This window comes from Brachyhypopomus gauderio, chromosome 19 (genome assembly GCF_052324685.1).
Source record: "Brachyhypopomus gauderio isolate BG-103 chromosome 19, BGAUD_0.2, whole genome shotgun sequence".
Lineage (NCBI taxonomy): Eukaryota > Metazoa > Chordata > Actinopteri > Gymnotiformes > Hypopomidae > Brachyhypopomus > Brachyhypopomus gauderio.
This window is the reverse complement of record NC_135229.1, coordinates 2094511-2116327: the sequence shown is the minus strand read 5'-3', so window position 1 is coordinate 2116327 and position 21817 is coordinate 2094511. Positions and strand designations below refer to the sequence as shown.

The following is a 21817-nucleotide window of genomic DNA, read 5'->3' as shown; positions in this document are numbered from 1 at the left end:
CAAACTGAAGGAAATTTGCAAATACACTTGTTCAAAAACGTCAAGCAATAAATTTGTGAAATGCACAAAATTGCAATTGACCTTTATTAAATCTGCCTGAATTTCTTCTGAATTTGATCATTTCAATGACTTGAAATAAGGTCTATTTACCACGTACATTAAATAAGACAAATTCATGTACTTCTCATCCTGAACACAGCTAAATAGTGTGGCTATGCTGGCCCATAAAGAGTTCTTTCATTTCTCTTCACTTCATGCTTTTCGTTCTTAAAGTAGTTTCTTTATTCAAGCATATACTGCTCTCTGCAGGTACAAAGAAAAGTTTCTGTGTTATTTGAGCATCATATTATTTACATACACAAACAGAATATTATATAACATACTGAATATACGTACACACAATTTGAGTTTTTTAAGTGCTATTTGAGTTACTTGGTTTGGACAATAAAATACATAATATGTGTACAAAAAGAATATGTATCATTTGTAAACATATTTATACATTCTTAACTTTTGGCATATTAACTAATAAACAGAAAGGTGATGCATCAAAATAATGTTTTGTCATATACACACCAAGAACTCTAGATGACCTCAGTGACAATAATCACGAGAACACATAGAAATGCATCACGTCACAAGACGCTCATACACATCAACATGTTTTACAAACTTTAAATGTAGTTTAAAGAAAGGCAAAATCACATTCATGGAATTGACGTAAATATAATCTGGACTTTAATCTGGACTATAATCTGAATGCACCAGGTGGTGCTGTAGTGCCTATGTGAGCCAGGTATGAAATCACTCCCAGGAAAACATCTGGGTCACTAAGGGACAAATATGTGAAGCGATCTTTTACAGCATCAATTAAAATGGCTGTCCGTGGGGTTGTTTACTGTTTACCTCTTTTACTATTAATTGGTTGTTAGCATTTGTTAGCACCAGTCCTTATTCCTGAATAATCTTGGCAGAAAATGTTCTTGGGTCAGTTCAGTCTCCGGGCAATTAGTGTAATTGTAGATGAAATACAACAGTTTACCAAATCAGGACTAACTGTAGTTCTGAGAGTTCGAGTGTGAGGAACTGTAATACACTCTTGTTTCCCGTCCTGCTACATGATCGGGTTCCCATCTGTCCCGGGCTCTCACAGGATTGAGCACACAGCTGAGTGGAAGGTGGAGTTTGGGTGGGTCCAGTGTTGGTGTCTGGGCTGGAAGTGCTCTGGGTGGAGGCTGACGTAGCCGGTCGACTCCAGCGAGCACCTCTTCTGGACGCGGTGCAGGACGATTCGGTACGCGCCAGTTAAAGGGCTCCGGCAGTCCAGATGGGTGTTGTTGGTCAGATGTTCCTCGGTGACACCTAGATCCTCCAGGGCTGCTTTCACCGCACGCTGCTCGGTGCTGAGCTGCTCTGCTGGGCCCACCAGGTGCTCCGGGGTGGTGGGTGGGAGATGGTATGGGCACGGGTACCTGATACCGGCCAGCCAGCCACTATCCATGACCTGGGCGAGGGGGGAGCGATCGGCAGGGTCCGGTGTCAGGAGACCCTCGATGACCCTCCGGCACGGCTCGGGCACGTAGGCGGGCGTGGTGTAGGTGCCCTGCAGGATGCTCTGTCGAAGTTTGGACAGGCCCGTGCCACTGAAGGGGAACGTGGCGGTCACCATGAAGAAAAGGAGCACACCCAGCGCCCAGAGGTCCACGAGGGAGCCCACGTAGGCCTCGTTCTGGAAGAGCTCGGGGGCGGCGTAGGGCGGTGAGCCGCAGAATGTGGTCAGCATCTCGTCGGGCTTTATCTGAGTGCTGAAGCCAAAGTCGCCCACCTTGACCACGTAGCCGGTGCTGTAGAAGACATTCTCCGCCTTCAGGTCCCGGTGGACGATGTTGTTGTCGTGCTGAGAGTGTGTACATCACAAAAAAGTGTGTTTTTATTAAAGGAAACTAAACTAAGGCCTTTAAACAAACCTCCAATTGCAGATCTTCAAAGGACCACAAACAGATAATACGTTAATATTCTTCTGTATCCACAAAACAATCATTCACCCAGAACTTAATGTCTGTGGATATTCATATATTTAGTTACAAAAATACTCACCATGTATCTGACTGCAGACAGGATCTGAGAGAACACCAGTTTGTTTTCTGGATCGGACATGCGCCCCCTGCTGGAGATACTGGAGTATAGCTCTCCACCTGAAGCGTACTCCATCACCAGGTACAGACGTCGGTAGGTCTCAATCACCTCGTACAGGCGCACGATGTTGGGATGGGACAGTTTCTCCATACAGCTGATCTCAGAGGAGAACAGTTGGTGTGAACGCTTGTCCAGATGAACTTTGTCCAGGATTTTTACGGCGACTTTCTCTTGGGGGACAGAAAAGAGATTTAAAGGACAAGGACAGAACACACGTGACAGAAAAGCAAAAAGAAAGAAAGATGATATAATGAATGCAGTAGACAATTCAATGGAATAATTGAATGTACTAATTGTGGCAGCTATAAGCAAGAGAGCATTATTTCAACATATTTCAAATAGGTTCATATTAAAATGATTTAAAATTATTATTATTTTTTTAAAGAATTATTAATATTTAAAATAGTTTTTATGCCATTAATATGAGCTATTTGGCTTCTTGTCTTCTGGTGAGATCTACATTGAAGCTTTTCCAAAACTCAGGTGAGATGTTGTGATGCGTGGACCAGCCTAACTGAGTGTGAGCCCATGTCGACATCATGCCCAAAATATCAATGAAAGGTGAAGTAGCCAGTTTGTGTTGAAATGTCAAATTGTCAACCAATAGTCGATAAGTATTCAATCAACTCAGAAATCAATTCAGAAATAAATTTTCATTTTAAATATTGTTGAGTTGAAGAACCTGAAGAAATATTTAGTCCACAGTTAGAAAAGCTGTGATGAATGAGGCATGTTTAGTTGTTTTATCTGCTGAGATACCTTTGGTGAGGTCATGGACGCCCAGCGTGACCTGGGAGAAGTTCCCGCTGCCGATGTTCTCACGCAGGTGGTAGAAGCCAACGCGGCGTCCGAAGGTGAGGTCACTGATCACCCTCTCACAGTGCGCCAGGTCGTGCACGGCCTTCTCAAACGGCGTGCGCTTGACCTCCGACCCCTCGGACTTCTCCCTCCCCGCCTCCTTCAGGCGGGGGCCCTCCCGCAAGGCATGCTGGGAGATGGGGCCTCTGTGTCGCAGAGTGTGCTGAACCACCCACCCTGAGAGAGAAAGAGAGAGAGAGAGAGAGAGAATGAGAGAGAGAGAGAGAGAGAATGAGAGAGAGAGAGAGAGAAAGAGAGAGAGAGAGAGAGACTCCCGTCATCAGACCCAATCAAATTATCCCCAACCCAAAACAAAATTACATCACCTACTGGACTGAAATGACACACCAACACAAACTCCAACGCTATTTCACCCTAAACCTGACAAGAAAAACAAGAAAAACAGAGGAAGATTTTGACAATGTACAGACACAATGAGCACAGTCTGGCCAATGAAACTGGCCGGCACAGACAGAGCTGGTTACCCAGAGAGACCAGACTGTGTTCTCACTGTGATCTCTCAGTGGTGGAGACAGAGCTGCACTTTCTTACTGAATGTCCTAAATTTGACCCCATTATAAATGAATTCTACAGGAAGGTAATGAGCGTCTCCCCTGAGTTCCAGCGCTGCAGTAACACTGAGACACTGCTGTACATATTAGGAGAGAAGATCACACACACAACACACACACACACAGCACACACACACACAGCACACACACATGTGTAAACCTGTCACCACCTGAGGGACAACCAGTGAGAACAAGCAAACAGATGATTATTGATTATTACATATGTAGCAATCATTTTGGTTCTTGTTTTCTTTTTCTCTTCTTTATAGATTATTGAAAATGTCTAGTATTATATTCCAGCCTATAATTGTGTCTATAATACTGTCTATAATTGAGAGAGAGAATTGAGAGAGAGAGAGTGGGGGAGAGGTAGAGAGAGGGTAAAACAGAATAAATGTAGAAATAACTGCTCGTTATAAAAGAGAGAGAGAGAAGCAGGAAAAGTGGAGACAGTCTCATGACGAGCAGACAAACGCGGGAAGGTTACTGTGTCATTCCGGGACGTTCCGCAGTACGACCAGCACTACACACCTCGCGACGGGCCCCTCCCACTTTTCTTTGGTTTTCCGTACATATTACTGTTTGGGGATGTGGCCTGCTTACTCCTCGAGAGTCGGAGAGTCTGCTAGTCCAGTCGATTTCAAACCCAGCTCGTCCTGTGCAGTGATCCAACTCGTTAAGCACATCCAGAGCCCTGAAGGTTCTCCTGGTTCCTCGGGCTGCAGAGTGATGTTCCTGGAGTGAAGTGCTCGGGACCTGCTCACACGTTCACGTGCTCAGACGTTCACGTGCACTGCCCTGTCACAGAGAGCTGCTGCGCTAAGCAGCCTCCAGCGTATCAAATCTGGCTAATCCTGCGTCCAGACCTACTGACCGACCTGCAGACAAAGACGCCATTCACATGGCCACGGCTGTCAATCACTCCTGCAGACAGGGATGAGATTATACATTCTCACTGTGTACTGGCAGGTCACTGAGATTGCATAATATATACCATTGTGTGTGTGTGTGTGCATGTGTGTGTTTCCTGTTTTTTGTATTTGTACGTCCTGTATTTCATTTGTAGATCTATTAGAAACCATGCGCTGTGTGAATAGAGTTATGCTATGCAACAGTAGCTCTAGTTAAAGACCTTTCGTCTCAGTCTCATGAAGGACAAATGTTGGACAGATGTAGGACACGTCGTCCTGCTTTCACCTCAACCAGTTGAAGGACAATCAGTCCACATGACATCACGATCATACGTCTGTCCTCAGGCTGACGAGACGATCCCAGACACACAAGGCTAAGATCTCATTAAAGTCTTTTGAGTCAGCACTGTGTGTTCTAGTGAGGCCAGACAGACATGAGAGCTAATCCTGCAGACGGAGTGAGAGGACACAGACATCCGTACACCTCCAGTTCAGCTCCAGCGGGTTTTCCCATCACCTTACTGGGAGGTTTCACTCTTCTCACTGTGTGGAACCAGTTCATTTAGAGTCTGAGACTCTGGGCACAGCGTGTCCAGACATCTGGGTTGAGGTTCAGGCATCTGGATTGAGGTCTAGACGTCCAGGTTGAGGTCCAGTCGTCTGGGTTGAGGTCCAGTCGTCTGGGTTGAGGTCCAGGTGTCTGGGTTGAGGTCTAGACGTCCAGGTTGAGGTCCAGTCATCTGTGTTGAGGTACAGGTGTCTGGGTTGAGGTCCAGACGTCTGGGTTGAGGTCCAGATGTCTGGGTTGAGGTGCAGGCGTCTGACCCAGTCCCACCTCAAAGGTCTTCGTCAGTGATCTCTGTTGTGTATATTTGGACCAGGACCGGCATTCCTGTAATTCCAAAGCAAGGATCTCTGAAGTCTGACTAATTAATGGTTGTGTTTATCTTTTCCTTTAATAACCTTGTCAGGCTCATCGTAACTCCTCATGGAAGATAAACAAGTGAGCAGGAGACATCAAAGTGAGATGCAGGTTGAGTGATTAGGGGACATGTAGGTGTGCCTGGATCAAAGATAAAACCTGAACTGTGTGTGTGTGTGTGTGTGTGTGTGTGTGTGTGTGTGTGTGTGTGTGTGTGTGTGTGTGTGTGTTAAAGGCGTAACTGAAGGTCACTGATTAAAATGACAGAGGTGGAAATGGCTCAGGAAGACAGGACATCAAAGACTGCATCATTCAGGACGTCCTGAATACACCGATGTGTGTGGCTGAGCTAAACATCACACTGCTCACACACCTTCACTAACACTTTATTTCATTAGTGCATAATTATTCATGATGATGTACGCATGTTGTGCAAAATCAAAGCCGCTGCTTTGGTGGGGTGAATGTGTGTGCAGAAGAAGTCAGTGTCCTGTTTGTCTAAGGTGGGCACTCGAGCAAAGCAAAGTAATGAAGCCTGTCGTAATCTCTAGTAAAAACCTCACCTGCTTTGGGTCATCCCATCATTTAGCCTTTGTACAGAGAGACGGAAAGTGTGTGTGTGTGTGTGTGTGTGTGTGTGTGTGTGTGTGGGTGTGTGTGTGTGTGTGTGTGTGTGTGTGTGTGTGTGTGTGTGTGTGTGTGTGTGTGTGTGTGTGTGTGTGTGTGTGTGTGTGTGCATACTGCTTTGACCTCTCTCTCACACACCATTTGGCTCATGCAGAATAAACACAAAGGTGTTGCTCTCCTCAGTTGGTGGTGGTGGTGGTGGTGTGTATGTGTGTATGTGTGTGTGTGTGTGTGTGTGTGTGTGTGTGTGTGTGTGTGTGTGTGTGTGTGTGTGTGTGTGTGTGTGTGTGTGTGAGGGGAGTGTCTTTGCTGCCATGCAGGGCTGGTTCACTCATGCCAGACCCTGTTTTGGTTTAAGGGGAGGTGCTAAACACCGTCCTCCCGGGATAAATGATGAATAATTCCTCCCAGTGAGAGGTGCTTAGAACCTAAAAGCCCTTTAAGCGGGTCATTAGTGAGGGGACAGGGCCTGGGTGACCCACGACCCGCTGGGCTCCCGCACCCCAAGACCAGAGGACTCGTCCTGGAAGGTGACAAGATCCTCAGGTGCCCCAGAGTCCCTTTGATGTGGTCCCCTACCAACCAGCAGGCATTAGAAGAATGGAAATGTGATTATTCTTCACTCCTCCACACCTCTTTGTTCCAGTCAGTCCCAGTTGGGAGGACTGATCTGGTGACAGCTGGGTCTCACAGGCCCATATAAATATCCAGGTTTGGTGCAGGAGCAGGAGTCGTGTGGAGGTGCATGTGTGTGGTGCTCAGAACTGACGCCATGTTTGCGGTACCGTTGCGTGTTGCGATCCTTCTCTGCGTGTGCCGGCCGAGCTGTAAGTAGCCGATCTTCTCTCCCTCCGTTCACGAGGCTTCTACGCTAGAACGTCGCCACAACGACACCGCTCGCCCGTCTCTCTCATTCTTACCCGAAGTCGTTCTTCTATTTTGCTCAATCCCGTCGGCATGTGTAACAAGTGTTCTCAAGCGGCTTAGGAAAGTGCTATAGTTGTGAGTGTCAGGGGTTCCTCGTGGAAACACAGGGAGAAAATGTACTGCTACAAATACAACCGGAAGGGGAGGTGTGTCATGTCTCTCCACAGCAGATGGAAACATCTCTGACTGTGAAGGAGAAATGAGCAGTGTGGACATGTGGACATTCCTAGAGCGTCTCACACGGCCTTTGAGACTTTACTGAGTGTCCTGCGTTTGTTCTTTGGGTGTCTTGCAGTTCTGGCAATACTGAACAAACCCACAGAGTTAAGAAACCTGTTTGCAGAGAGAGCCTGCTGTAGAAGACAAAGTCATTTCATCTACATAGGACAAGGTAAGAGGGACACCGTTCTGCACAATGGCGCCTCCTGTCAGCCAAGACTAGAACTGCTTTGGTAGAAATATTGATCCATAAAGACACCAACCAACCAACAGCAACACTAACAAAAATGCTAATTATATCAATCTTCTGTTTTTTAATTGTACGTGAACAGTGTGAAGATCATTTATTGACAGATTATTTGACGAGGATCCCTCCTTTGCTATAATTCAGATATTTTAGGCAGTCCCGTGAATATAGACGTGGGCATGTGCAGGACTCACTGTGGTCAGTCGCTGCCAATGGCCGTTGATGCAGGAATGCAGGACTACTCGAGACACATACAGGACGTCCTGAAGGGCAAAAAGGTACGTCTGGAATACAGACCTACCCTGCCAGGTCTAAAACTACCGTACTAGCTTTAAAATGGTGTACTGTACATCAACTTTACTGCTGACCACAATTTTACAGCTGATACAAACAAAAAAGTTATATCAAACCATAATACATATTTTAAAATGTTGCAATGCTTTTTACAATGTATCAGTTCTGTTATAATATTAATAATATTGTGATTATTCTACTAGAATAAGAACTGCCACTGGCTAAATATCATGCACGTCCAGGTATGTAAAGAGGGTTTGTCATTCTTTCAGTCACTAAAATATAGCGCTTGTTTTTGCACCAGACGCGCGTGCTGGGCGCTGCGCACCGAGGCTCCGCGCGCTCCGCCGGGAACGTGGCGTCCTGCGGCGCGACGGCGACCTGCGAGCCGACCGGGCTGCGCGTGGACAAAGTGACGCTTCTAGACGGCGTGCGCGAGATGGAGATAATCGAGGAGTGTCACTGCGAAGTTAGAGCCACGAGGTGCGTCCGCGCGCCCTCCCTCAGGACCTACTTTTATGAAACCCCCTACGAGACCGTCGTGGACGTCGGCAAATGCGTGGGGTCAAAAGGTGCCCTAGGTAAGAAAAATAGAGTTTTAACACCTACAACAACCTATCAAATACAATTTAATGGTGCACAAACATAATTTTCCCTACAAATCGGGCCAAGTTTCTATACGTTTGTAGTGCATGGTAAATATTTGGCTAGAAATTACTGAAATTAAGATGAAACGTTTAGGATTTTTCGTTGCATTTCTTCACAGAAGGATTTTCCTGTGTGCCTATAAAGTTCGACTCTGCTCTCGTGGACACGCCGAACAAAGTGGAGTCCATTCAGACTGTGGCGGGGTGTGACGTGAAGGAAGGTTGCTACAGAATCCCTTATGTAGAGTACCATTATGAAATCACGTACAACGAAGAGGGCTTCAAAGAAGAGAAACTGAAGGTGGGTTTTAGCAGAATAAAAGGACATTTCACCAGCTAAAGGGCTGCAAATAAAGGAATATTAGGTACAATGAATATCAAGGAGTATTAGATGCAGTGAATTGGTGTAGATATTTAGCTGTTGTTAGTTCTAAAGGTAAAAAGGTCATTGTCAATTTTAATGTTAACAAATTAATGTTCTCAAAACATGGACATTTTTATTTACAATCTTTGTCAGTGACATTTGCAATGTCTTAACCATGAAACATATAAACTTGTGGCATTTACATCTAGGAGACTAAAAATATTCCCACAAAGGTCCCGAGTCTCAGCACCCAGTTAACTAGTTAAGAAGGAAACTGGTCATTAGCGTCTGGTGTCAGCCATAGATAATAAATTATCTTCATTTGCCAGACAAAAGGTCCAACCAATGATCTGTTTCCCTTAATCCCAATCCACATCGCACTTTTAATCCCCAGATTACACACGATGTGGACCTGATTTCACTCAGTTATAAATTACAAAGCACTTTTAGTTTTTAGATGCCGCAATACAGACGCAGATTGCTTTATGCAATATCTAAAAAAAAAGTCTAAATAAATAAGTTATTGAAAAATAACAAAACATGAAGCTTTTGTAACTCTGTTGATACCCAAATAATGGATGATGTGAAACTAATTCGACTCATTTATAAATCCACAACACTTACAGGTCTGAGACACCACAAGACAGACAAAATGTAATTACTTTATGCCACATCTAAACAACGTCTTAGTAAATAGGTTACTGAATAAATAACAAAAAAAACATGTATAATAACGCAAGAAAACTAAAAAAATTAAGTTTATGTAACTGCTATTGTGCAAGCCATTCATAAAATGTCACTAATCATAACTGTATTGCTACAGAAACCCTGAACTCGTTTACATTTACCCACATTAAATTGTCAAGAAATTGGCAGGATTGCGTTAGTCAAGAAGATGCGTATTTACATCAAAGGAGGGAAATGGTGACCATATGTTGCCACCCCCTCATAGAGGGGCACAAATGGCCCCAGCAGGTGCTGAGCCAAAGTGTCGAGACCCCCCCCCACATTTCTGGGGTTCACTGTTGACTGGCAGCTTGTAGAGACTTAACTATTTCCCTCTCTTGTGTTGCTAATTGTCTTGCAGGAAATAGACGTGGGGAGATGTTTGGGGAACTGCCGGTCAGGACATCGCTGTCTTCTCAGGTAGGCTTCAAAGCAGCCAGACTGTGTGTGTGATTCAGATGGAGAACACACACACACACACACACACACACACACACACACACACACACACACACACACACACACACACACACACACACACACACACAGTTGAAGACATATTCATTTGCATTTTACTTTGATCAGCCTGAAAACCTTGAGACAGGCATCAATACACTTATCTGGGTGAACTTTGTCCAGATAATTAATCATTTTCAAGGGCAGCCCACTTGTGTCTGAAATTAAAATGTATAAATGATTTACAATGCATTTAGCCCAATTCTTTAGCCCATAATTCAACGATGGGGTTCATTGTTAAAGTTCTACTGTTTATGTACAGACATCTGAGATCATTAATTTATCTACTCCTACTGGAGAAGACATTGACAGATATCTATAAAGAGTCAAAAGACTTTCTCTAAATATAATAATAATTTTGGACTACCACAAAAACAGCCTGAGTAGCACCTAGACATTAAGACTTTGTGACTGTACTAAGTATTTATTTCTTTAATTTCCTTTGAATGTTTTGCAGGAGTGCATCTGACTCGTTCGAGTGTTTGCTCTGGGCGGAAGGTCAGGGGAGCGCGTGCGTTCCGCAAGGCTACGAGAGCCACACGTTTCTGAATCATCACGGCCAAATCCGCACTGTGCTGGCCATCACGTCGTGTCTCTGCCAGTCGTAGCCACAGCGCCCTATACTGGACGTGTCTGATAACTACAATGAAGTGAAGGAGAAATATACCCCACACGACTCGTGATTTTCGGGGATTTTGTTTGTCAAGGACAAATGTCTCTTATATTCAGTTGACATGTCTCAGCTGTGTGTGTAATATATGTAAATTATGTAAATATGATTTTGTAAAATAAAATGGTCATTGCTTGAGATATTGACTATTTTTCAAAGATATTTACAAAATATGGCACATTTATTTTTACGAATGGGGTCATGATTGCTGTCAATTTGACATTTTTATTTTGTGATTTTCTGTTCTTAAGCCACGCACTTGTTAGAGAGGTATGAAATCTCTTTTAGAAAAAAACGCCTTTCATGTGCTATACCCCCTATATACCTATAAAGTTATACACCGTGTTGCCAATACGTGCTGGACCAGGTAAAATAAACCACTTCATCGCAACAGTGTGTGACTTACGATAGGCTGGTGTGAGACAGTCAATACGACATTCAAAGGATCGATTATATTTGTGCACCTTTATTTCATCTTTGAAGACTTGAAATATCCATAAAACATTCACATTATCCATTAGCTAGGAAGACCACCCGAGTAGATAGTTGGTTTTTATTAGTTTTACGTCAAGCCTATATGTATTAACATGTTAGTGGCATAAAATATGCAATTTGTTCAAGAGAATGGGAGGTTACATTATCTTAATTCATATTAACAAAAATCTGAGTATTTTATACATAGTTGGGAGAAAACATGACCTCAAAAGTGAGCAGAGCAGTCTCGTAGTCAAAGGAATCAACGTGTGTAAACACCAATAAATAAAACCCTAATGAAAACAATGAAAGAACCATTGCATTTTAGATCAGATTATATACCAGGAGACTCCGTAAACCAAGAAACATGTTTTCATTAACAGTACATAATAAATCTATTTAAATCAACGGTCTTAAGGCTGTTTATATTAACACTAATTAATGGGTTGATTACACAGGTTCTAATTATTCGGGCAGCCCGACCCAACCTAACTGATTTTTAAAATATGCTCCTTTAGATGAAGTTGGCTGTATTTGAGCAGGTGTTGCGTCGTGAGCATTTGGTTTGCTAAAGTAATTGTTGTTCCTGTTGTATCAAATCGTCCTCGTTTGTCTAAATTAATGGATCCATTTGAAAGACGTTAACCTCCCGGGGAGTGCAAACTTCCTCGCGCCTCCAACACACATTCTGCGCCCATGCGCTGCTGGCGCGCGCACTAGCTTTGATTAAAACACAGCATAAAACATTCACGCCATTACACATGCTTTGGGACTTTTAGAAAACTTTTCTAGATGAATATAGGCTATAAGCTTTCAAGAGTAATCTGTGCGCTCTTGCATCTGAAGGACCCGACAGACTGAACCCTGATTGAAACTCACACCTTGTTAACGCCACCATTAACTCTGCGTTACATTCGCTGATTATTGACTTACATTTGCGACCAAATAGCACCTCTTTATCGCTGTTTACCGAAGACTTAGACGGTGCTGGCCAAATTCACATAAAATGGTACCGGGGAGGAGGTACGCAGTCAGATGCTTCAGCCAGGTGTAACCTCAACGTCCAGAGCGCATCATCTTCGGATTACAGGAGCTACCAAGATGCTCACCGTGGCTCTTCTCCTAATCTCTGCTGTAAGTACTGGCAGCCCCAGACCAGCACCGAACTACTTAGAAAACCACTTCTCCACGGAGAACGACTCGAAGGAGGTCCGGTCGGTGGCTATCAAAAGACTTTTGGAGGTTTTTGGCATGGAAGACCCCCCCGCGACCCCGGCGCGCAGCCACAAGCAGCCCCCCCAGTACATGCTGGACCTGTACAACACCATCGCGGACGTGGACGGGGTCACCAAGGACCCAACCCTGCTGGAGGGAAACACCGTGCGCAGCTTCTTCGACAAGCGTAAGAAATGTTCCGTATTTCTGGATTTAAACAGTGATTCAAACACTGCTGAATTGATTATCCTTAGTGGATTTATAAAATGTAGCCTACCTCTTTATATATATACATTTAAATAGTGTGTAGGAGTAAGTGTAAATGTAAATTTATCTAAATCTAAATCCTGTTTTTTATTCCTCAACAGTGCATAGTGAACAAATCGAGTATTTATTCAACTTGTCTTCCGTGGCGAGGAGCGAGAAGGTTCTGACGGCGGAACTGCACCTATTCAAACTGAAACCGACAGCGACGGTACCGTTCAACAGACACCATTTCTGCAAGGTAAGATCTTTTCATACGAAAACACCATTACTAGATTACAAGATTACTAGATTTGAACTTTCACTGTCGGGCGGCGGACGACAGACGAACTCACTCGAGTTAATAAACGTCCTGAAAACGTGTGTAAACAAAGCTCTTTTGTTATTGTCCACAGGTCAGTGTCTTTCAGATTGTTGATAGCAAAACGAACGTCTCTCAGGGGAAGAAACTGGTATCTTCAAGGCTTATTCCTGTACACACTAGTGGCTGGGAGGTTTTTACCATCACACAAGCTGTGAGTTTACCGTTTTAACTTGTAAATGTATTTCTCATAATGATAACACAAACAGAACAGGATTTCTATGTAAGCATAAAGATCATAGAAGGTGAATGTTTATGTGTGAATGCTGAATCCACCAGGTGCGTACCTCGATGTTGGAGGAACGCAGTGACCTCAGTTTGCTGGTGTCGGTGCAGACGCTCGTGGGTTCTGCGACGGACCCGAAGCCCGTGCGGTTTGCGTCGGGCCAGAACCACCACCACAGCAAGCAGCCCATGCTGGTTCTCTTCACGGACGACAGCCGACGCACCACGTCGCCGGAGAGCGTCCTCCGAAGTACAGCACGCTCCTCTTCTCAGCTTCTCTAACGTTTGGTTGAAGTTCCCACAGACACGGCGTTCTCTAACCAGAAGTTCTTCTCTTCTCCAGGGTCTGACGATTCCTCCGCAGGCCTGAGTCTTCCTTTCACCAGCTTCACCCTCCCGATCACGGAGCGCAGACACGCGCGCTCCCTCGACTACGACGAGATCCCCGAGAAGGTCCCGTGTCAGCGGATGCCCCTGTACGTCGACTTCGAGGAGATCGGCTGGTCCGGGTGGATCGTGTCTCCTCGCGGCTACAACGCCTACCACTGCAGGGGCTCCTGCCCCTTCCCTCTGGGGCAGAACATGAGGCCGACCAACCACGCCACCGTCCAGTCCATCATCTACGCCCTGAAGCTCAGCAAAGCTGTGGAGATGCCGTGCTGTGTTCCTGACAAGCTCTTCTCCATCAACCTCCTCTACTTCGACGACGAGGAGAACGTCGTGCTGAAGCAGTATGATGATATGGTGGCCGGAAGCTGTGGATGCCACTGAGACCCTCAAACTGGAAATGACATGTAAATAAAAACAACAACAACAACAACATGTAACAATAACAACGTATATAAAAGCCCAGCTGTGACACTGGGACTGGAAGCAGTTTCATGAAAAGCAGTTGCCTGCCAACATTAATAACAACATGGTTTGTTAACAGTGACCTTATAGGGTTTGATTTGTGGACTTCTTTGCTGCAGAATCAATAGCACTAGTGTTTGGTGGTGTTTGGTATCCTGCAACGTCTTAAACAGAACAGAAATGAGGGAATATAGAAACAGTATAAATGACGGACTGTGCAGATGTATTTCCCTGTTTTGCATCAAACTTTGTAAAAATGTAAATAGAAAAATTAATATATGGAGGAACTTTTGTCATCTGTTAAACCTGTACATGTGTATATTGTGTGTTGTGAATATTATAAAGTCTAAATAAATTGTTAATGCCAAAAATATCACTGTTTAATTAATTAGGTGTATTATTACTTCAAATTACTTGCTAAAAATGACACTAATAATGTATTCAAAGTCTCTTTTACAGTAAAACATGTAGAGGCTCCAGACAGGGGTGGAGTCAGTTTCACTGCCTTATCATTTGCATTTTAAATGTTGGTCATTTAAAAGACACTAATGCAGACAGTGTTTGTCTCATAAATACTGTACAGCAGGTCAGAGGGAAAGACCACTGAAGTCATTTCATACATATTGAGTGTGAATGGAAGTAATGTAACAGATTACATGTAAGAAAATAAAAGAGAAATAACAAACATTAGGGGAGGAACTATATTATATGGGGAAAATATGGGTATTTTAAAGATATGTGACAACCTTTTACTATTTAAAACATATTACTGAAAGGCATGAAGATACAGATGAATGAATGAATCAATGAATTAATTAATTGATGTATGAATGAGGTGAAATGTAATGGAATTTAATCTCACCCTGACACAAAGTGTGTCGTACCCTGCTTTCAGAGGCGTGTTGTGTGTGTGTGTGTGTGTGTGTGTGTGTGTGTGTGTGTGTGTGTGTGAGGAGTTCTCTCGGTGATATGTAAGGGGAGAAATATGTGTGTATTAGTTGAGGTTGTTTGCGTGGTGTGTGTGTGTGTGTGTGTGTGTGTGTGTGTGTGTGTGTGTGTGTGTGTGTGTGTGTGTGTGTGTTGTGTATGACAGTGAGATCATCTGCCTGCAGCTCTGTGGTGTGAGATGTTATAATCATGAATAAACTCCTTGTATGTGTGAGCAAACCTATTAAATTAAACCTGATTCTGATGTTCCAGACACTCACTGGTTCTATTTCCTCTTACAGTTAGTACATTTATGGCAGATCACAAACTGATTTTAAGATGCAGGACATTTGGGATATTCATCCTGAGAAACATCTCAGTACTAAACACCTGTTTCCTTAAACTGTTCCTAAGTTCTGATGATGAGGAAGGTAAACCATCAGAACTCAGCACAGTTAATGTCATGTTGTCTTGAGTACAAACTCAATTCCAAGTGTGCTTGTTTACTTACTGATGTTTTTACAGATTGGGGTAACAGGATTTGTAGTTTGACTCATTTTAGATGTGCATTTTTAAAAACGCACATGCACATTCTTTAGACTTCAGCAGGGGGCAGTGTTGAGTCAGTGAGCGCTTGCTGAGTTGTAATGGGAAGTTCAAGAAAGCGGTCAGTGTACCAATGACTTGATCCTTTACGCAATCAGATAAGTGCTTGTACATCCTCTAACATGGTCTTATGATCTCAGTAGACAAAGTGATGCAGGAAGTAAGAAGACATGAAGTATCTTTTGATTGTCATTTTCTTTGTTCAAGGTTAGTAGTTTTTTTTCTGTATAAAATGTGCAAATAATCCCTTTATGTATTAATGAACACTAAAGTCTTAAATTGAAGTGACATCTTTAAGAAATGTGAAAATACGTGGTTAGTATTTAGCAGCGATAATATTCAGAGTTTGTTGCTGTAGGGATCGAGCGGACTTGGACAGAGAAGAAGTTAACTCTTCAGACTGGAGGTTCTGTCACCATCCCGTGTCATTACGACAGAGAATATATTCAGCACAAGAAATACTGGTGCTATCATGCTTATGCAGCGTACAATTACTGCAAGATTCTGGCGTATGCAAATACCACAGAGGGCAAAGTGACTGTGACTGACAACCCAGCTCAGAGTCTCTTTACTGTCACGATGAGAGATCTAGAGGAGGATCATACTGGAATGTACTGGTGTGCTGTGGAGATTGGAGGAATATTTCAACTAGATGTTACAGAGCAACTTTATTTCACAGTCACATCAGGTATGTGATTACACACTAAACCCACCACTGCTGAATCAATCCTGGTGATCAGCAGGACTTGAATGAACACTGTACACATTAATTCAATATGTCAGGAGTGAATTCAACACTCCACAGATTTGAGTCCAACACTGTATTTCTCTCCCAGTAACTAGTGATTAGTAAGATGTACCATACCAGTGGATTTGAGCACTTGGTGCAGTCTCAGCTGTGTTCTGTGTTCAGCTCCTGCGGTGTCAGTGAACAGGAGCAGTGTGAGTGGAGAGGAGGGGAGCAGCGTCAGTGTTCAGTGTCTCTACAGTGCTACATATCAGAATAAACACAAGCAGTGGTGCAGATCTACAGACTGGAGCTGCTACACAGTGGGGAGGACTTACACATCCCAGAATTCAGCAGTGTGGATCAGTGATGATGGGAAAACATCCTTCACGGTGGAGATGAGTGGACTGAAGAAGAGTGATGCTGGCTGGTACTGGTGCTCTGTTGGAGATGTACAGGTTCCTGTTCACCTCACAGTCACTGATGCACTCACAGGTGTGTTTACATGTACCTTTGTGTTTTAATTAAGTAATTAAGTGGTGAAAATGTATATGTCGATGAACATTTAAACCATGACAGCACTGACTAGAGACAGAATAACTGACCCAGTGTCTGTGGTGTGATACTAGATTTGGTCCCAGTGGACAAGAGTAGAAGTGAGTCAGTTTGACTCTTTCATATTTGGTCTCTGTCGTGTCCTGAATGCAACATTCTCAGTATGGAGATCAGAGGAAGCAACCAGAGACCCTCTTAATGAAAAATGTTCTCACTGATACCACAATGTGTCTGAAATGTTAAGATGTTCATTCTTTCCTCATACTGACAGGGACACCTGACAATGACAAAACCAGCATCAGAAAGATCACACCACAAACCAGACCAGGTACCATCACTAATATTGATCTATAGTTTATGTAACCAAGTAATATGTTACATTTGATAACAATTAAGTTTTTTATTCTTTCTTCATAGGGACAAAGACAACTGACATTAAGAAAACCAGCATCAGAAATATCAGTCCACACACCACTCCAGGTACCAGAGCAGATAGTGTTATGTTCACAATCACAACGTGTTTGATGTTATGAACTAAGCTGGTTAGGTTGGAAAACAATTACTACATTAATCATACACACTATTACACAAACATATTTTAAATTACATAACCACTAATCACGCCTGTATCACATTTCTCATTTGACAAGGCTGCACAGAGCTTCCTGTGTCACACCGTCATAATTTGGAGTAATGTACGTTTGCCTGGGTGGTGTGATGTTATGGGAAATGCACTGAGACGTGGTTGGGTTGGGAATTTATTTAGAATTTTTATTTTAGAAGAATTTTAGAAATTTAGACAGTCTAAAACATTACTGCAGTGAGTATACGTTTGGTCAGTTCTGTAAGAGTTCTTTTTAGTTTTCTGGTTAACAACCTCAGACGTCGTCTTCTATCTGATTAACACCATGACACCATAATTATTCCTGACAGTGTCACATTTTCTCATACAGCTGGAACTCACATCAATACAACTGAAAACAAAGAACAAACCCATAAGAACATGTAAGACCCTTCACTGATGATCACATCTACACATCTTACCAGGGTCCATGACAGCAAACATACTGTTGTGCCAAAACACATCTATGACCAGATAAATGTATTAAACATCACTGGTTACACTCCACATTAATGTAAAATACAAGATATAAACTCTATATTTACTCTCCTCTTATGAATTTAGTTAATAATGACATGTGTTAACAAATATTTCACCTCTACAGGGAAGAAAGGATCACAGTCATTTGGAGTCTGATGGGGGTGGGACTTCTGCTGCTGACCGTTCTGGTTTGTAGCATCTGTATGTCAAAGAGGAAGTGTAGTAAGTGTCCCTGACGTGGGTAAGACCTAAAGACATTTGAAGCTATTGCTGTTAAAAACACTTTAAAACATCCTGAAAGGCAGCGTTGATTTTAGTTATTGTAGTTAAGTACTCGTTTTCACTTCACTGTAAACACGAACACTGCAGTGGTCAGTCATGGGTCACTCACAGGATGTGTGTGAGGGGTTTTAAGCATGTTGCCTGAGTGTCAGTGTCTCTATAGTAGACTGGACTGTAATTGAAAATGTCCAGCAAAGCAAATGTCCTTTGGTCAAAACTGACCTCTGATATCTTATGTGCAAATGGTTTGTGTCAAACAAAGCAACAGAGGAGCTGTAGTGTCTAGTTTCACTTACAAACACCAACTCCAAAATTGATAAACTTTAACTGGCTATTAACTAACTGACATTATCTAACTATCACTTCAATCACATCCAGAAGTATCAAGGTCAGCCGGCTCTGCAGAGACAGACACACACACTGCAGCCTCCACGGTTAGTACTGAACTTAATGATACAGATGAAGTTCGTGATCCCTGTTGTACTGATTAGCTGAAAAACAGGAAGTTCTGAATTACTTCTTAAAACTCTCTCCTGCTCTTTCAGTCTGATACGGTGATGTACAGTTCATTTGGTTTCAAGTCAAAGAAGTCAAAACAAAGGAAACCGGAGAAGGTCTGATTATTCTGAAACAATCATTAACACAAAAATATCAATTTTATTGTTGTTGTTGTTTATGTCTCCTTGTTTAGAGGGTCTGATGAGATGCATTATTATTTGTTTGTGTGTGATAGGTAACAGTACAGTATAAACTGGCTTTAGTTGTCTGTAAGAATTATGTATTAGGCTTCACTGATAAGTCCATGTTAAGTATCTTGGAGATGAAGTAAAGCTTTTAATAACCAGCAGTTGTGATGAAGACGTTGGCTGATCTTCATCCTTAACTTCTCCCCTGTTCAAACAGCCTCAAGATGCTCATGATGACATCATCTACACTTCTGTTGCTAACCGTTAAATCTCGTGTGTTGGTCCGTGCTCACCAAGCACACAGTAAGTACTCCCATTTAACGTCATCATTTGATCTTATTCATTCATCAACAACTTCTCCAGTAATGAAGCAATAATACACGAAACAGAGTAAATCGGCCTGCGGCCTCGTGCCTACGACCGCAGCACAGCAGTGCCAATATTACACGTTATAGCACGAACCTCGAGTGTATTATTGCGATTATACCACAGTTCCATTATCGCTGTTTATTGAAAGATTTTGAGTTAAAGAGGACGAGAAAATACGACCTGTTTGGTTAAAAATACTCCGCCAGTTAAAATAGTTCCATTCAATGGATCGCTGCTAAACTTACACAACACTGGAACAGCCTTACCCAATAAATATTATAGCGGTAATATACACAAAAACAACTGTTGATAAAGTTGTATTTATTAAAAATAATGTACAACAATTATTGGCCATCCACTGATTGGAGGTTTGTTCGAGGAGGGTTCAGGTATCTGTTCAGTCCAGCTCTTAAACCAACGAAGCTGCTGATGCCATATAACTCTCCCTTCACGTTTCTGACGGATCCATAACAACGTCGTAGAAGCTGATTCATTCCATTTTGTTGATAATACTAAAATCGACTGCAATTGCTCTTAAACCAGGATGTAAATACATTAAGAGCCCAGGACGTTTGTTTTACGGTATTAACTTCGTTTCTCTGCATTTCCAGCTCATCCAAATCATTGTTTGTAAGCGTGACAAACCTTGGCTCATTGGAGGAATCAGGCTGGTCATTTATAGCTTCATCCTCCAGTTTCAGATTGAAACAAATGCTTTCCAAGCCAATAGATTTAACAAACTCCCTGTAATTCGTTTTGATAATGTTGCTGCTTGTTTGTAGTTGCGCTGTTTGGCTTGTAAACGCTGCTTCGTTGCTAGGTTACCTGTATGTGGCGGAGTAATACATGGAGAGCTTCGGTTACAGTGCTATAACATGTAATATTGGCACTCCTAGATCGCCTCTCAGCCAATCACATTGTAGGGTCGGAACTAACTGTGGTATAATTTTATTTAATTTCCAATTTTTACATCATTTTAATTTAAACACTTTTGGAATCTGTAGGGTATCAGATGTGTTGTCAAAATACTAAAACTGCTTTATAAGGCAGATATAAAGACGTGGACGTAAGAGAACAGGGCAGTTATGGGGTGTAGTTATTTTACCCCCCCTCCTCCCAGAATGATTAACGCCCATCACATGACCTGACGTGGCAGGGCCTTAGTGTTGTAGGAACAGAAAGATACCCCACTTCAATGACTTCAGTGACTTTGGCCTGTGACAGTGGCCTGTGAACTTTATTCAGGAGATCCTCATTTGAATCTTTCCAGCAAAGCATTACTACTGGAAAATCAACTTAATGATGAATATGACTGACAACCGTGGAATAACATCAACTTACAAAAAATCTCAAGAAGTCCCTCAGGATCTCACACAGTTCCAGGCCTGCGGTAGTAGTTAATGTGTCTAACGTTCACATCTCACTGTCACCTGAACCCCGCCAGGTCTCACACACCAATCACGTCCCCTTCCAACTACAACAATCACCAGTTCACTCATTATTATTTACACCAGTTTCTCATTTCAAACTGTTTAACCCCACAGGGTCCTGAGTTCAGTGTTTCACATCGATGGTCTGAGACGCCTCCTCACTGATGAGAGTCCTGTGTGTCTCCCCTCTGCTGTAATCACACCTCCTTTATTCTCTTAATTAAACACTGCATCGTTTGTCTCTCTTCATTCACTCATACTACAGTGGCATTTCGTCTATAGCAAAACAAGGATTTCAGAACGTCTTTATCTTTTTGTTGTACCTGAATTAGTAATTACATTTATTCATTATATAAATTAATAACATTATTGATGCATTGTTTTAGGTATAAAACATGTTTGTAATTTGTTTTAATATTTTTTTGTCTAAATCTTTGGTTAATAAAAATGATAGTATGTATTAAACTTCTGAATCTTCAAAAAACTACTGAAACCTTTGTCCACACTTTCACAGCTTTCACAGCGGTATATTGTGCACACAGCAGCATGGCACATAATGCAGCCACAGAGACATTCAGAATAATTATAGAATAACTAAACATAAACCTTCAGTATAAATATAAAATGTGATAAAACAGCCTCAGACAAAAGCAGAAATGAAACAAGCACATGATATACAGGAGAGGAACATGAATCCCTTCAACATGAATCATTGGTTTACTGAGTACTGTAGATCAGTAAACTGTTAACTATTGCAACATCTGTGTCTCCATCAAAAACAGGGAGCTGTCATGTTTGTGTGGGTTCCAGTGGTTGGAGCAGTATTGGTATTTCTGGTTAACAGTGTAACCTGCAATCCAGGAATTAATTGCAGCAAGTTGAATAAAAAAGATGTGTTTAAAGATGATTTTACTATTAAAAACACAACTGTCACTAATAGTAATTAACTGAAGCTACTGTGTACAACTGCTACGCCCCTCAAAGACTCAGTAGTGTAGACCAGAGCTTCCTCATGTCTAAAAATGGCAAACAATGGACTAAAGTTA

At 42.5% G+C, this 21817-nt stretch overlaps 4 protein-coding genes and 1 long non-coding RNA gene across 5 annotated transcripts; 3 read left to right on the top strand and 2 right to left on the bottom strand.

Moving 5' to 3' along the window:
• Positions 1–1147: 1147 nt before the first annotated feature.
• On the bottom strand, positions 1148–5157 carry LOC143483325 (serine/threonine-protein kinase NIM1-like). The gene is made up of 5 exons (XM_076982168.1): positions 5060–5157; positions 4230–4382; positions 2956–3200; positions 2098–2366; positions 1148–1897 (listed from the first exon to the last, which is right to left on the bottom strand). The coding sequence occupies exons 1-5, from the start codon at positions 5155–5157 to the stop codon at positions 1148–1150; spliced, it is 1515 nt and encodes a 504-aa protein (XP_076838283.1).
• A 1701-nt stretch (positions 5158–6858) lies between these two features.
• On the top strand, positions 6859–10687 carry pnhd (pinhead). The gene is made up of 7 exons (XM_076982167.1): positions 6859–6913; positions 7309–7404; positions 7624–7757; positions 8078–8354; positions 8540–8721; positions 9872–9930; positions 10484–10687. Exons 1-7 carry the CDS (start codon positions 6859–6861, stop codon positions 10632–10634), a joined length of 954 nt encoding a protein of 317 aa, XP_076838282.1. The 3' UTR covers positions 10635–10687.
• Positions 10688–12192: 1505 nt separating this feature from the next.
• admp (anti-dorsalizing morphogenic protein) lies at positions 12193–14509 on the top strand. The gene is made up of 5 exons (XM_076981930.1): positions 12193–12572; positions 12754–12890; positions 13045–13164; positions 13290–13485; positions 13579–14509. The coding sequence occupies exons 1-5, from the start codon at positions 12206–12208 to the stop codon at positions 14004–14006; spliced, it is 1248 nt and encodes a 415-aa protein (XP_076838045.1). The 5' UTR covers positions 12193–12205; the 3' UTR covers positions 14007–14509.
• Positions 14510–15727: 1218 nt separating this feature from the next.
• On the top strand, positions 15728–21134 carry LOC143483206 (polymeric immunoglobulin receptor-like). The gene is made up of 11 exons (XM_076982019.1): positions 15728–15827; positions 15979–16308; positions 16534–16842; positions 17174–17230; positions 17320–17382; positions 17856–17907; positions 18129–18226; positions 18665–18720; positions 18832–18900; positions 19190–19275; positions 20886–21134. Exons 1-10 carry the CDS (start codon positions 15791–15793, stop codon positions 19238–19240), a joined length of 1122 nt encoding a protein of 373 aa, XP_076838134.1. The 5' UTR covers positions 15728–15790; the 3' UTR covers positions 19241–19275; positions 20886–21134.
• On the bottom strand, positions 17671–20285 carry LOC143483208 (uncharacterized). The gene is made up of 3 exons (XR_013122442.1): positions 19987–20285; positions 18121–18203; positions 17671–17876 (listed from the first exon to the last, which is right to left on the bottom strand). It is a non-coding gene; the product is annotated as an uncharacterized LOC143483208 (long non-coding RNA).
• Positions 21135–21817: the final 683 nt, after the last annotated feature.